The 17,326-nt window shown below is 39.4% G+C and overlaps 1 protein-coding gene across 14 annotated transcripts in view; it reads left to right on the forward strand.

The window, feature by feature from the left end:
- The window catches only part of DLG2 (discs large MAGUK scaffold protein 2), a 2,332,068-nt gene that overhangs the window by 1,601,378 nt on the left and 713,364 nt on the right, over window positions 1–17,326 (forward strand). For all 14 annotated transcript variants that reach the window (XM_070783335.1, XM_070783336.1, XM_070783337.1 and 11 more), the window contains one exon: window positions 8,868–8,992. In XM_070783335.1, the coding sequence (XP_070639436.1) occupies window positions 8,868–8,992 (125 nt within the window). The remainder of the gene's footprint in view (window positions 1–8,867; window positions 8,993–17,326) is intronic.

A 17,326-nucleotide genomic window follows, 5' to 3' on the forward strand; every position in this document is an offset into this window, starting at 1 on the left:
ACTGGTATACTTGAAAGTAACACATGTATTATTTTGTAGTATGTGTGTATAAGCTTAGTAATTTAGTTGTATCTGACTCTTTGTAGCCCCATGGACTATAGCCCACCAGGCTCTTCTGTTCATAGAGTTTTCTGGGCAAGAAGACTACAGCGAGTTGCCATTTCCTGCTCTAGGGGATCTTCCTGACCCAGGGAGCCCACCTGAATCAATTGCATCTCCTGCATTGGCAAGAAGATTCTTTACCACTAGTGCCAGCTGGGAAGCTCATTTTATAGTATAAATTATAGTAAATAAAAATAAATACCTGCTGGAGCAGATATGCAGATGATAGACTTGTATATTGATATTCTTGGTAGAGAGTAAAAGGAACATATAGATCCTACTGAAGTGAAGGGAATGCACAGAAATATTGGGGTTTGTCAGATGAAATACCCAAATTCGATGCATCAGAATAGGTTATGGATACTGAAAGCTTAAAAAAAATAGTGTTTGAGTCTTCCTTTATCTAGCGTTTATTTACTTAACATTCTCAATACTTCCTGCCTAGCCATCCTTTCTCCCATATTTAGAATATGTAGCTAAATTATACAAAGAGAAATAACATATGCTAAAATTGTAGGCCAGCATTCATCAAAAAATACTTGTTGGATGAATAGACAAAGGTATAAATGAAAGACTGCATTGTCTTACTTCCGTTTGCCTTTATTGCCCTCATGTTTAGAAGGACACTCGTAATAGTGCAGGATCCAACCAAAGGAAATGAACTAATATTGATTAATCTTCACACACCTCCCAGGATCTATGCTCAGTGCTCTGCTAGTACATATATCATTTACTTTGATCTTTCTAATAATGCTGTGAAGTAGTTACTATTATGTACATCTTGCAAACAAGAAAGCTAGGTTCAAAGTTAAGAAATGTGCCTAATGTCAAAAACAGGTCTGAATGGTCCAAATAAATACATGCTCTTCCATTACAATTTTTAAAAATATTTTTATGATACTGATAAGAGTGGTATAGATTCTTTTAAAAAAAAAATGAATAGTTTGTTGTTCGTATTTTTTTTTTTTAATTTCCTTACCATCAAATTGTTTAACCCAGAAGAGACAATATGATATAACAGGGGAAGAGCTGGTAATTGAAGCTTAAAATATCCTGTTTGGATTTGAATTCCACTATTTGCTTGCTTTCTGTCTTTATGTAAGTTGCTTCATGCTTCTTAGCCTCAGGGTTTTCTTTTGGTTTTAATTTGTTTTTGCATTTTGTTTTTTAATACATGAAAAGGGGGAAAATACTGTCCATCAGATAGAGGATTAAAAGAAGCCTAGCTCAGAGTTTTACATAAAAAGAAGAATGCAATAAATGTTAGTTCCAGAAAGAAAAATGTAATAACTGTTAGTTCCCTTGAGGACATTTTTAGTATTTTATTAAGAATTTTATAACTTAAAAAAAGTCTCTCCCTCTTAAGTAGTTTATTACTTAAGCAGTTTTACTACTACCAATTAGTAATTCATAAATTTCTTAGTAAAAAACAAGTCTTTTTTTAATATTTTAGTGGTGATCATACTTTAATTAAAATTTCATACACATTTTTTTCCTCTCACATTTGTATAATGAACATTTTCCATTATCATTAAATATTGCTGCAGTTTTAATGGCTCTAAAATATTCCCACATTCAGATAGACATATAACAGTACTTTTTAACTATTTCTCCATTGTTTGAATGTTTCCAATTACAAGTTGGATTTTGTTTTGTTTTTAGAATTAGAAGCATGATACCGCCACAAATCTTTGAACACACGTCATTGCACACATCTCTGGTTATTTCTTTAGGATAAATTCCTAGAACTGAATTACTAGATTAAATAGTATTTGAAAAGTAGGAACTTCTGACAGTAAGAGAAATTATTTGTCAATAGAACCTTCTGTAAATTCATATGATTATGATATCACTGTATTTTCCTCTTGTTTTTTGTAACCCCATTTTGGGGGTAATTTCCTGTTACACAACAATCTTTTAATGAAAAGATAATTCTCTGAGGATACTGTATTTATATTTGCAACCATCATTTAAATGTTTTATTTTTCATTTCATTTTCACTAAATGTTCTCTTCATTTTGCTATTTTCTTTTTTTTCCTCTGGGAGTTGATAGAGTGTAGTACTTGAAAGAGAAAGTACCACTTGGCTAGACAGTGGGCATGGCCAGTGACAGCAGGCTTGGGCTCATGCTTCTGAGGATACTGATATTTATATTTACAGCCATCAGTTAAATGGCAAATGTTCTTTTCCTTTTGCTTTTTTGCCTTTTCCCAGAGAGTATAGTACATGAAGGAGGAAGTACCACTTGCTAGTCCACTGGCTAGGCAGTGGCCTTGTGTTCCCGGGGGACAGTCAGCCAGAGTGGAGGAATGGGGACCAGAACAAATAATGGTCCAAGGCAGCCACATGCTCACACATGGACTCTGCCCAATTGCGAGGAAGCAGCAGCCCAGCCGGAACGCTGCACAGAGGCTGCCCTCACCCACGTGGCACCTTATAGTTTCTGTTGACTGTGTCAAGTATCAACAGTCAGTTAATCAGGCACCGTTTTCGGGATCTAAGGCTGTCAGCCAGGCATCTGCCTATTCTCCTGGAGAGATGGCTGCGCAGAGAACAGAGGTTCTGGGCTCTGCCTTTGCAGCTGGCTGGCTCTGGGATGATTGTCGGGGGGATGGGAGAGATTCCGCCATGGAGAACAGCAGGCAGTGATTTCACTGCTGCTTTTTATCTCTCCCTCTCTCCACTGAACGCTGCTGTCTGGGAGCAAAGGCCTGAAAGGGAAGGCTGGGTGAGAATAATAAGAGGACACGGGGAAGCACTTTAATAATTTCCTTAGCTGAATTCAGATGAACCTCTGCTAAAGAACTACTGTGACTGGCCAGGCCTAGCCGTCAGGCTGGTTTTAACTGAAACACAAAAGCTTTGGAGAATCCTTGGGATCAGAAACACAGATCTTGTTATATTCTGTCTCTACTTGCCTCTTTTCATTGTGGGTTCTTTGATTTATTCCTTTACTCAGAGTGGATTCAAGGACAGAGTTTATCAGTAAATGTCCAAACCACCATATTCTCCATATGTGTGTGTTAGTTGTTCAGTCATATCTGACTCTTTGCGACCCCATGGACTGTAGCCCACCAGGCTCTTTTGTCCATGGGATTCTCCAGGCAAGAAAACTGGAGGGGTAGCCATTCCTTTCTCCAGGGATCTTCCGGACCCAGGGATCGAACCCAGGTCTCGTGCCTTGCTGGCAGATTCTTTACCATCTGGGTAAAGAATCTTTCCCACCAGGGAAGCATATTCTCTGTATTATAGTCTAAAAACAATATTTCCGTGTTGCTAGGTTGTCATCAAAGCTATCACTTCAAAGATCTGTGAATCCATACAATAAAAAAATGTAGCAGTGACCTACATCCCCCTCTAAAGGTTCCTATGGCATTCTTTTTTTTTTTTTTTTTTTCCTGTTGGCAAGAGTAGTTTTCCTGTAAGTCTAGCCAGAGATCCAGAAGAATCCTTTGAAGTTGTACAGCCTAACCTCTCAGATGATGTTTGGTCCCTTATGTCCAGTGTCTAGCTAGCTACCCATTGAGTAAAGGATCCTCCCTCCCTTGCAAAGCAGGCTATTCCCAATTTGAACAGCTCTCGTCTCCTCATTCATCCTTCAGCTAAGCCACAATTTGAATTTCTGGCCTTTCCATTTTTATTTTGGAGCCGCACAGAGCAAAGTGACTTCTATATTAACCGTGTACTTGTATTATGTCTTTCTGACTCTTCCCTTTGAAAGAATATTCTCAGCAAATGTGTTTGTCTGTTCATTCATTCATCAAATATGTAAGGAACAACGTGCCAGTCAAGGCACCAAGAGACAAAGGTGAATATTATACAGTTTCTGCCTTCTATAAGGTCAGTTTGAAGGAATGATAGACTGATAAATATACAACTTCAAAATAACACAGTGCATAGCATAGCTAAGCAGAGAAATCTATAGAAACTCAAATGACATCTGAACCATCAGGCAGAGTGGGAGATTTCTCGTAGAGAAAGCAGTATGAGCAAAGGCCAAGAGATGAGTTATCAAGTGGACTGTGCAAGAAAGAGTGAGCAATTCAGTGTTCCTGGGGGCTAAAATATAGACCTAGTAGAGTGAATATTTTTCTCAAATGACAAAGTCTTGAGTGCCCTCTCCCAAGATTTTTATATTTTCAGGAGAAAGCGTTAGAGCATCTTGCAGTCTGTGCTTGACTCTTTCCCTACCCCATTAATGAAGCAATTGGTATTGTTGAGGTGCCAACTCGAATAAGACCAATATATTCTAGTTGATGTTTTTGGAGCTAGACCCAAATTACATTGAAAAAACTTATCTTCCCATCCTTTCCTTCTGAAACCCAAGATCTTATAGAAACTGCCTCATTGGTGGCTATCGTCGTGACAGTGTAGTTGAGATGAAAGTGAAAGTGAGGTCGCTCAGTCGTGTCCGACTCTTTGCAACCCCATGGACTGTAGCCTAATAGGCTCCTCCATCCATGGGATTTTCCAGGCAAGAATACTGGAGTGGGTTGCCATTTCCTTCTTCAGGAGATCTTCCAAACCCATGGATTGAACCCAGGTCTCCTGCGTTGTAGGCAGACGCTTTACCATGTGAGCCACCAGGGAAGTAGTTGAGGTACTGATCACCAATTGCCAAACTATGGTTCTTTTCTGCTCTGCCTTGAATTCCATGAAAGCAGAAATCACTTGGTCTTAATCCCTACAGCCTTAGCTTCAAGAGAGTCTCATAGGAGATATTCATACAATACAATGCAGTCATCTGGTGTCAGTAGGTACTTAAAACCAAAAATGGACTCACATACACTGCTTTGAAGAAATTCATGACCGAGACTCATCCAATTATCCTTCTTGCTGTCATCGTTGTCGCCTTCTTGTCTGTTTCCTGGACCTGGCATACACTTTGTCACTTCAGGGATTTTACGTATGTTCTTCCCTCTGCTTGGGACACTCTGTCCTCCTCTCCAACTTCCACCCTTCCCTCATTAAAAAAAACTAACCACTCTTCACCTTCAGGAAAAGTCCTTGTGTTTGGATCTGTTAGCCACTCCAGCACGCTGCACTTGTCCTTCATATGCCTCATAAACTGATAGATTCATGGCTACAGCTCCAAGGCTTAGCCCAGTGCCAAACACAAAGCTGATATTTAATAAATATTTAATACATACGTTGAGGCAGAGGAACCAGAGATCAAATTGTCAACATCCATGGGATCATAGAAAAAAACAAGGGAATTCGAGAAAAGCATCTGCTTCATTAACTACTTGAAAGTCTTTGACTGTGTAGATCACAGCAAACTGTGGAGAATTCTTAAAGAGATGGGAATACCAGACCACCTTACCTGTCTCCTGATAAACCTGTATGCAGGTCAAGAAGCAACAGTTGGAACCAGACATGGAACAATGAACTGGTTCAGAATTAGGAAAGGAGTAAGACAAGCCTGCATATTGTCACCATGCTTATTTAACTCATATGCAGAGTTCAGTTTAGTTGCTCAGTTGTGTCTGACTCTGCAACTCCATGGACTGCAGCCTGAAAGGTTTCCCTGTCCATCACCAACTCCTGAAGCTTGCTCAAACGAACTTATGTCAGTGAAGTTGGTGATGCCATCCAACCATCTCATCCTCTGTTGTCTCCTTCTCCTCCTGCCTTTAATCTTTCCCAACATCAGGGTCTTTTCAAATGAGTCAGCTCTTCACATTAGGTGGCCAAAGTACTGAAGTTTCAGCTTCAGCATCGGTCCTTCCAAAGAATATTCAGGACTGATTTCCTTTAGGATGGACTGGTTAGATTCCTTTAGGATCTCCTTGTAGTCCAAGGGACTCTCAAGAGTCCTCTCCAGCACCACAATTCAAAAGCATCAATTCTTCGGTGCTCAGCTTTCTTTATAGTCCAACTCTCACATCCATACATGACTACTGGAAAAACCATAGCTTTGACTAGATAGGCCTTTGTTGGCAAAGTAATGTCTCTGCTTTTTAATATGCCATCTAGGTTGGTCATAGCTTTTCTTCCAAGGAACAAGTGTCTTTTAATTTCATGGCTGCAGTCACCCATCTGCAGTGATTTTGGAGCCCAAGAAAATAAAGTCTGTCACTGTTTACATTGTTTCCCCATCTATTTGCCATGAAGTGATGAGACCAGATGCCATGATCTTAGTTTTCTCAATGTTGAGTTTTAAGCCAACTTTTTCACTCTCCTCTTTCACTTTCATCAAGAGGCTCTTTAGTTCTTCTTCGCTTTCTGCCATACGAGTGGTGTCATCTGTGTATCTTAGGTTATTGATATTTCTCCTAGAGTACATCATTCAAAATGTTAGGCTGTATGACTCATAAGCTGGAGTCAAGATTGCCAGGAGAAATATCAACAACCTCAGATATACCAGTGACACTACTCTAGTGGCAGAAAGTGAAGAGGGACTAAAGAGCTTCTTGATGAGGGTGAAAGAGGAGAGTGAAAAGCCTGGCTTAAAACTCAACATTCAAAAAACTAAATTTATGGCATCTGGTCCCATCTCTTCATGGAAAATAGATGGGGGACGGGTGGAAACAGTGACAGATTTTATTTTCCTGGGCTCCAAAACCACTGCTGGTGATGACCACAGCCATGAAATTGAAAAATGCTTGCTCCTTACAAGGAAAGCTATGACAAACCTAGATAGCATATTAAAAAGCAGAGCTATCACTTTGCCAACAAAGGTCCATATGGCCAAAGCTATGTTTTTTTCCAGTAGTCATGTATAGATATGAGAGTTGGACCATAAAGAAGACTGAGCCCTGAAGAATTGTTTCTTTCAAATTGTGGTACTGGAGAAGGCTCTTGAGATTTCTTTGGACAGCAAGGAGATCAAACCAGTCGATCCTAAAGGAAATCAAGCCTAGATATTCATTGGAAGGACTGATGCTGAAGCTGAAGTTCCAATACTTTGGACACCTAATGTGAAGAACCAACTCACTGGTAAAAACCCTGGTGGCTCAGATGTTGAAGTATCTGCCTGCAATATAGGAGACCTGGTTTCAATCCCTGGGTCAGGAAGATCCCCTGGAGAAGGGAATGGCAACCTACTCTAGTATTCTTGCCTGGAGAATTCTATGGACAGAGGATCCTGGTGTTCATGGGGTCGCAAAGAGTTGGACACAACTGAGCAGTTAATACTTTCACTTCTGATACTGAAAAGATTGAGGGCAGGAGGAGATCAGGGCGATGGAGAATGAGATGACTAGAGAGCATCACTGGTTCAATGGACATGACGTTGAGCAAACTCTGGGAGATAGTGAAGAATAGGGAAGCCTGGCATGTTGCAATCCATGGGGTCACAAATAGTCATGACTTAGAGTCTGAACAACAATAACAAATACATTCATTATTGACTGCACTTAAGTAGTCAGATAATACCCAAGGAACATTGGAGTTTTTCAAAGAAACAGAATTAGAAGTCAGTAGTACAAAGACATGAGATCTTAGTGGCCATGGTTGAATTATTAACTTCAGCCTTTTAGTGTATAATTGTGAGAACAACCCTCTGAAAATTCAGAGTTTTATTAGTTCAGTCAATAAAAATTGGTAAGATTTACCTTGTCATTTGCAGTGGTAGTATAACTGTCAATTATACTTGATCTGATCTTAACACCCAACTTCTCTAATTGAGTGCCCTAATTAATTTTTCTGGATTAACAACTAATTTCTTATTCCTCATCTCTTTTTACCCACAAGCAGGACTTAATCAAATGATTGTAAATTTAGTAAGCTGTATTTGTTGTAAGAGTATATAGAGAAATTAAATATTCAGTGACAAGGGACTGGTTAAATGACCTTAGTCAAATATTATTTAGTCACTTAAATGGATAATTATAAAGATTTTCTAATTGTATAAAAATGACTGAAAATATAAAGTGAATAGGAAAAAAATGGAACATAATATGGAAACAAAAATGTAGCCATGGTGATGGAGATTAAAAAAGAGAATATGAAAAAAAAAGAGAATATGAAAATAAGAAGTAAGTGCAATGGTTTGTGAATTTGAGGGAGACTTTTAATTATGTATTGCATGCAAATTTTAGAGGGCTATATGTACATTGGTTATCAATTACTAGAGTCTACAGGAGTAAGTATGAAAGCTATATTAGAATATAAGGTGTTCAAATTTACATGCTGCAACAATAATGTATTCCTTGTCTGTATCTATAGCAAATTAAGAGCTACTTTACTGCAAAGTGTCTCACATTTGCTATGACTCTAGAAGGGGCCGTTGCCTCCTGAAGTCAAAGTTCCTATTAACAAATAGGAAAATACACTTATTTGATGGATAAACAATATTAGAGCAACAGTACCAGAAATAGCAGAATGGAAACACCCAAATTTCACTACTCCATCAAATCAAATGTTTTTCACATAACCTGTTTCCGTCCGTTCTTTTTTGTATGTGTGTACAATTTTTATAATGGACCATAATTATCTTTTGCATTTTCTCATATTGCACAGTGTCAACTTTTATTTCATCATGACCATTTTAGTTTCTAATAAAGGCTGCCTTTCTAGCAAAAAATGTAAGGCCCTTTGAATAAGCAGAAGCATAAAGCACTTGAATTCTTGCAATGCAGGGACAAGCCTGAGTGTTTTCCCTGACCTTCCTTTGTCTGCTGATGGTGCAGTTTATGGCTTTGCATACAAGGCTGTTATCACCTGATTTCCATTTGAGTCGTAAGATGATAACGCAGAGTACAAGGAGAACTGGGTTTAGATGACAGCCACATCATTTAATGTCTACTTATTGTTTCTACAGGGAAATTCTGGCCTGGGATTCAGTATTGCTGGAGGGACAGATAATCCCCACATCGGAGATGACCCTGGCATATTTATTACGAAGATTATACCGGGAGGTGCTGCAGCAGAGGATGGCAGACTCAGGTAATGATCTGAAATGTTAGAATTATTTGGAAAGTAAATCTGCCACATCAGTAAGACATACCTGTGCCTTTGGAGAATAACAATTCTCCAAAAGTTCTGTACTTGAAAGAAAAGACTGTCAAAGCAAGCTTTCTGTAATGACTTTCCATATCTCTTGTTGAATTTCAACTAGTATTTAATTTGTGTTTGTTGATGGCTACCACGTTCAGCATTGGGCCAGGCAGTGGGAGGAAGGAATATGGATGTTATCTTTTGTTCCATGGGGTCTTCAGTCTGGTAGGAAAGAAGAATAGTATGAGTTGATGAGCAAATAATAAAATGTGTAGAAAATGATATACTGTAAGTAGTATTAACAAAGAAATGCCATATTACGCACCTTGTATGTATTGATGGATTTGGGGTTTTCTGTAGGAGTTGGGATGGAAAAGAGTCTAAAAAGGTACTCCATGAGAAGATTCCAGGCTGAGTCAAAAAAATAAGGTTTTTCTAACCTCACAAACCTAAATGAGAACACGGATGGAGAAGGAGCATGGGGTCCCAGTAAAAAAAGGAAACCAGTTTGTCTTAGATGAAGAACACCAGCTGAGGTTGGAAATAGAGCCAGATCCTGCTCAGCATACAATAGTAATGGCTTGAGCCAGGGTCCCTCTCTTTAAATAACTAAAGGTTGGAACTTCCCTGGAAGTCCTGTGGTGAAGACTCTGTGCTTCCAATGCAGGGGGCTCAGGTTCAATTCCTGGTTGGGAAACTAAGATCCTACATGCCATGTGGTCCAAAAATTAAAAAAATAAAATCTAAAGGTTATTTGTCAAAATGAGAGTCACCCACATGGGGCTCTTAGTCAATAATACAAAATTGTATCAGAAGTCAGAACACCGGCTAAAAGAATTATAGAGTGAACAAGCAGGAGAGACTTCCCCTGAGGAAAACATGCCCCAGCCTTATTTTAGCATGTGCGTGCTGAGTCATATCCAACCCTTTGCCACCACATGGACGAGGACCACTAGGCTCCTCTGTCCATGGGGTTTTTCGGGCAAGAATGCTGGAGCAGGTTGCCATTTCCTACTACAGGGGATCTTCCCAACCCAGGGATTGTACCCGCATCTCCTGTTTTGCAGGTGGATTCAATTCTTTACTGTTTAACCATTGGGGAAGCTACTAGATTGTAAATCTCCTTAGGTCAAGCAGTTATATATAGATGTGAGTTCATAAATACTTTCTGAATGAATGAATGAATTTTTGCATGAATGAATAAGTAAAAGGAGAAGGGAGAGAAGGGTAAATCAATAAGTAGGGAGAGAGGGTAATGCAGACCAAGACCGACAGTTAGGAATAGTTTTAGCTTGCATATGTGTGTATGTATTAAGTTGCTTCAGTCATGTCCAACTCTTTGCAACCCTATGAACCATAGCCTGCCAGGCTCCTCTGTCCATGGGATTCTCCAGGCAAGTATACTGGAGTGGGTTGCCATGTCCTCCTCCAGGGGATCTTCCCAACCCAGGGATCGAACCCCAGTTTCTTATGTCTGCTGCATTGACAGGCAAGTTCTTTACCACAAGCACCCCCTGGGAAGCCCTTGGGTTACATGGAACCACCCTGAAGTGGTGACCTAAGTGGCAGATATGTAAGCTTCATTGCTCTTCCTCAGGGTGCTTTTTTATGAAGCATAAAGAGGCCGGTTTGCTGTTTTTTATAAAGCAGCCAAGGACACTTTTTTGGTCTCCAGTTGTTCTGATGCAGTGATTATTTTTGATAGCTGCACCTTTGCAGTTTGTCAAGGAACATCACACCTTTTTTCAGGTACACCTGCATCTCCTATCAGCAAGAAAGGAAATGAGTGGCACTCCCACAGGATTCACATGCTTTTTGACGATAGAACTTTCAGGCTGAATTGACATAACTGATTTCTGGGTGAGGGGACAACATCCATGCTGCAGAGTGAGAGATTAGAAATAGATGTGTAATTCTAAGAGTCATGGTGGGGATAGTATTTGCTAATATTGGACCCTGGACAAGCTCCATTTTTTGTTTCATTTATTTTTTTAATTTTATTTATTTTTTTAGCGCCAAGAAACATTTTGTATTGGGGTACAGCCAATTAACAATGTTTTGATAGTTTCAGATGAACAGCGAAGAGACTTAGCCATACGTGTACATGTGTCCATTCTCCCCCAAACCCCTCTCCCATCCAGTCTGGCACATAACATTCAGCAGATTTCCGTGTGCTATACAATGGGTCTTTGCTGGTTACCATTTTAAGTACAGCAGTGTGTATATGACCTTCCCAAAGTCCCTAACTGTGTCTTCCCCCCAGCAGCCGTAAGTTCATTTTCTAAATCTGTGAGTCTTTCTCTGTTTTGTAATAAAGTTAATTTGTTTCATTTCATTTTAGATCCCACATATAAGCGATGTCATATGATATTAGGAGAAGCTCCATTTTAAAAGTTCAGAAATAAAGTTGTTAGAGGAAACTTCAGAAAAGTGGACCATCATCATTGTTTCATACCATTCTTTACCTAGAAGTAGGGAAGCTTTCACCTCCACCAAATTTCCGCCCTGGGCATCAGATAAAGTGGACTTTATGTGATTATGCTACAAATAAGAATGAAAAATGGCATCTCTGAGAGTGCCACCACTCTGCGTCTGCCTACAGAGATAAAAGGCAGTTCTGCTGTGTTGAAAGCATTATCCAGTAGTTGTAAAGAACATGATCATAGTGGCCACTAACATTTACTGATTTCTTATCATGTGTGGAGCATCATGCTCACGAAGGTAGGATGGATGGATAGGTTGGTGTGTGGGTGGACGGATGGATGGATGGATGAATACACAGACTGAAGGATAGATGGATAGATGATGTAAACAGAGATGTAGATACACCCACACACAATCTTCTATATGTTTAAAACAGCCATATGATGTAGTTATAGTTATTATGGCCATCATAGTATGGACTTAGGAAATTAATCAAATTTTTTAAGATCACTCATCTTTCTTTGAATACATTCCAAAATCTGTATGTCACTTATATACTCTCTAAACTCTTATTCATCAGTAGAATCCCCTACCTCATGGGACCTTGGCCTAAAAATTCCCAAATATAAAGTTTTACACATGCTAATGGGAAATTCTGAACACTGCAAAGTTTGCTGTTTTTCTAATGAGCCACAGTTGTTTTTATTATGAACTCTACCCACGGGTCTTAGTCCTGGCTTCCTGAAATCAGGGAGTGGGGATAGTATTTGCAAATATTGGACCCTGGAGAAGCTCCATTTTTTTGTTTCATTTATTTGTTTTTATTTTATTTTTATTTTTTAACACCAAAAAAACCATTTTGTATTGGGGTACAGCCGATTAACAATGTTGTGATAGTTTCAGGTCAACAGCGAAGAGACTTAGCCATACATACTCATGAATCCACTCTCCCCCAAACCCCTCTCCCATTCAGTCCGGCACATAACACTGAGCAGAGGGCTGTGACTGTGAATATTACCCGGTGAGGTTGTGCAGTGAATGACCTGAAAAACTCTGAACAGTGATCCTAACAGGAGCATTTCTCCAATCCACATCACAGCCTTGTACCTGTGTGAGGACAGCTCTGGAGTGGGCCTCCAGCTCTTCATGATAGAGCCTTGCTACTACCACTGAGACTCTTTCCCACCTTACTTCTTTCTGCCATGAACTTGGATGGTTTGGAGGCATCTGAGAGCTCAAGAGTAACAGTTGCAAGTCTGGCATTATGACAGGAAGGATAGATTTCAGAATTCACCTTTTTATCTGGTTCAAAGCCTACATTTTACAGATGGGGAAACTAAGGCTCAAACAAGTGATTTATCCTGAAGCATCAATCATTCAGGGGTCAGTTTCAACTAGACTCCAATAACATTCTAAGGTAGTGTTTAGTGTCAGTAACACTCAAGCCCATCTAAGAATCTTTTCTCAGTGTGGCAGGAACACTCTTTGAAGCTGGACCAGCAATGCGTGAAGAGTACTTTCTGTCTCACCATTAGTCTTTTTGAACAAGGTAACAACACACAGAAATGAACTCTGGAAAGATGTTGGCTCTAATACCTGTATATAAACATATTTGGTTTTGGAAAAATTTAACTCTCTTAGGTACTGTTTTCTCATCTATAAAGTGATGATAATAATACCTATTCTGAGGATTCAGTAAGATAATCTAAGTCCCTAGCTGTACCAAGTCAATTTCAGCAGCGTTTGCCCCTTTTCCTTACCAGCCCTCTCCTCTCAGTAGTGTTTCCTCTGTCATTTTTCCATTCCTTCTTCTTTTCCCTGTGGTGTTCCGTTCCCTCTCCTCTCATCCTTTCCACCTTTCTTTTAGTTCCTTTTCATTCTCTACGGCCTTCTCTAAACTTCCTGTTGCTATCTTTTCACATCCCCTTTTCTCTTGATGATAACATTGAATTAAAACCCATTTAGCTATGGTACTTAAAGAGTTCCTATGTTTCTCTTCTCAAGTTTCTGATACAATCAATTGAATCTGCTGTTTCCCTTACTTAAAAACTAAGCTCACAAACTAAACATACTTCTGTTTTTTTTTGTTGTTTTCAACCTGACAGATTGTTTGGTCTATCCTATGAGTTAGAGACTCATAAAAGTTTTCTAATGTATACTTGTTGTTATAAATTTTACTTTGACAATTAAATAATACTAAAACTGAAAGAGTATCTGAAGCCTATAAAAGTGAGGTGATGGGTCTGCTCCTAGGAGAGTAGTAATCTGGACTCTATACTAGTGGATAATAATTAGGTCAATATTCATAATAGCAAGGACAACACAATACCTCAATGTGCCAACAACTTTCTGGCACATTAGCTCATTTAAAGGGCATAACTTGATGAGAGTAATATTATTACTCCCACTTTTTAGGTAAGAAAATCAAGGAACTGAGATAAGCGGTTAAGTACCTTAAGAAGGTTGCACTGAGAGTACATGTTGGAGCCATAATTTGAACCTAGGCAGCCTGGGTCTAATGTCCATGTGAAAGTGAAGTCACTCAGTTGTGCCCGACTCTTTGCGACCCCATGGATAGTAGCCTGCACCAAGCTCCTCCGTCCATGGGATTTTCAAGGCAAGAGTACTGGAGTGGGTTGCCATTTCCTTCTCCAGGGAATCTTCCCAACCCAGGGATCAAACCCAGGTCTCTCACATTGTAGACAGATGCTTTACCGTCTGAGCCACCAGGGAAGTCCATGTATTTATGTTCTAAGTTATCCCGCAGGGTGGGAGAAATGTTATTTCAAAGACACACAGTGCTATGCAGCATTCTCAAGATGACACTCCTCAGGATTCCACACACTAATCCATACAACCTGTGACTATGATGGGTTGTCACTCCTGTGATTGGGTTACATTGTATGGCATAGTTGACATAGGATAGGGAGAGTATACAGGTTAGCCTGATCTAATCACTTGAGCCTTAACAGTGGAGAGCTTTCTCTGGCTGGTAGCAGAATGGGAAGTCGAAGAGATTCAGAATCAGTGAAGTACTCAACATTGTTCCTGGTTTGAAGATGAAGGAGGCCGTATGGAAAAGGAAGAGGATAGCCCCTAGGAGCAGAGAGAGGCCCCAGCTGATGGCCAGCAAGGAAGCAGGGACCTCCATCCCACAACTGCCAGCAACCGAGTCTTACCACAACCACATGAGTTGGAAGAAGACCCTGAACTCCAGATGAGAATGTAGCTCGGTTGACACCAGGATTTCAGGTTCCTTGGAGGAACCTGAGCAGAGATTCCAGCCCCACTAGGCCAGACTTCTGACTTACACAAGCAGTGAGCTAATAAATAGGTCATGTTTCAAGTTGCTAAACCTGTGGTAACTTTATAAGGAGGAATGACGCACTAACATCCTCATTATTCTGGGAATTCTGAGTTCATTATGAAAAGCCTTCCTGTGCGTCCTCAGTCACACCCAGTGTAAAATGAGTGTGCAGGTTTAAGAAGCAGATGAGGTGAGAGGTGACTTTCTCCTTAGATCAGATTCCAAACTGAACTCAAGTCTCAGTGGTTGCCTCAGAGGAGAGATGTAGGATAAAGAACATGCTATTTGGTGTAGCGGATCTGGGTTTCAAATTCTACTTTCCAGCTAAGTGACCTTGGACCTCTTTTTAAGCTCTCTGTGCTCCAGGTCCCTCATTGGTAAGTTGGAGGTAGGAGCATATGTATCAGGAAGCTGCAGTAAAGATTAAATAAAATAGAGAGTGTGAAGAAGTTGTGTAAAATTCAAAGGCTCCCAACACCACCCAATCCACAGAACCAGTCATTTAACAGAAAACTGAACTTAAGTCACAAGGCTGTGAAAGCCAGGAAGGGACACTTACAGAGAACAGAGTTCTAAAATGACCTTCAGTGGCCCCGTCCCCTGAGTATGGGAGGATATGTGAATATGGTATTATGTCACTCCTATGAAAATGTTTCTTTTTATGACAGAAGAGATTTCATAGGTGTAATTAAGGTGCCTAATCAGTTGACCTTGAACTAATTAAAAGGGAGAGTATCCCTTGTAAGGAGAAGGAAATGGCAACCCAATCCAGTATTCTTGCCTGGAAAATCCCATGGACAGAGGAGCCTAACAGGCTACAGTTCATGGGCTGGCAAAGAGGCGGACATGACTGAGTGGCTTCACTTCTTCACTTCATCCCTTGTAAGCCTGATCTAATCCAAGGAGTACCTTAAAAGTACAGATTTACAACACTGTAAATCAACTATACTTCATTTAAAAAAAAGAAGAAAGAAAAGGAAAGTACAGAGATTCTCCTGTTGATCTGGATGAGGCAAACTTCCATGTCAGTCAAACAGCTGAGTTCTGCTAATAACCCCTTGAGCTTGGAAGAGAACCCCAACTTCTGGAAGAGTGCAGTTTGGCTGACACCTTGATGGGACCCAGAATAGAAGAGTCCATAAACTGTGTCCAGATTTCTAATCCACTAAAACTCTGAGATAATAAATGCAAGGTGCTTTAAACTGAAGATGTTGTGATAACCTCTCATGAAGTAATAAAAAGTTAGTATGACTCTATGGCATTCTGCATCCTGATTTTGTGCTGTAGACGGGCTTGTCTCTGCCAGCACTACCACACTCTGATCTTCAGAAATACTGATCAAGCTTCCTGGCCAGACTCAGGCCCTTCACACACCTGGAGGCAAAATGTGAAAAGCATTCAGAAACAAGGGAGTGGATCGAGGTCAGAAATAGGGAAGAAACGGTCCCTCAAGGAGAGGGACAGCAGAGACAGAGGTGAGCTGCAATTCCTTGTTACAGCTGATGGCTGGAGATTTGAACCTCAGGTGGGAGAGAGGGAGAGAGTCAGAAGCTCTAAGGAGAATGTGAGATGAGGGCTAAGTTAAAAGGCCAGCAAGACATCATGTAATGGTTTAAAGGAATTTCTTTGGATAGTGATCTTTTTCCTGTGCAGTCTCTTTTTAAATATAATGTATTGTGTACATGTTTTTATGGATATGATAATTGTCCTTGTGGAATATGTATAAAATGCAGAGAGTAGACAAAAGCTACACAAAACAAAACACTTTCATTTTTACACTAAATAATATCAACATTTTTGTTGATACAAAAGTACTAATATTTTTGTAAACTTATTTCTGGTATTTTTGCTATTCTATTTGTCTTTAGATCACACTATATATGATATTTAGCATTTGTTTAACTTTGCATAAATTTATTTCATAAACTTTTCCCTAAATCATTTAAAGAAAAAAACCTTTACATATATTTTAATTTCTGTTTAATAATATGTTTACTATATACATTGTTAGGAGTTTTAGGTTATTTTCAGTTTCTTAGCATTTCAAGTAACTGGCAATCTTTTGGAAGACATTACTGACTCTGTTTTTCATAAATTCTTTAGAATATATTTCTAGCAGTAGAATTTCTGCATCAAAAGGTATGCACATTTCAAAGAATTTTGACATGTATTGCTAAATTTCCTTCCAGAAAGATTCTAGTTCCACCAACAGTCTTAGAGAGGGCCTGTTTTACAATATGTCATTAGCATTTCATGTGCTTGAACATATATGATTTGGGGCTATTGGCCAAGGCAAACACTGGTACCTTTCCTTGCTTTGCTTTGAATTTATTTGATTAACAGAAAAATTGAACTTTAAAAAAATGTAACATTCATTTATATTTTTTCTTCTAGAAGTAGTTATTTAAATTTAATAACATTCCTTATCTTTAGTGTAAGAGCATTAGGTTTTCTTCCAGAACAAAATAGGTACATTTCCATGTTTTGAAGGATAATTTTTGTTTCAACTTTGGTATCTGAATCATAAAAATGCCCTCTGTGTGGCTTCAAGT

The sequence above is a fragment of the Bos indicus genome, chromosome 29 (assembly GCF_029378745.1).
Source record: "Bos indicus isolate NIAB-ARS_2022 breed Sahiwal x Tharparkar chromosome 29, NIAB-ARS_B.indTharparkar_mat_pri_1.0, whole genome shotgun sequence".
Lineage (NCBI taxonomy): Eukaryota > Metazoa > Chordata > Mammalia > Artiodactyla > Bovidae > Bos > Bos indicus.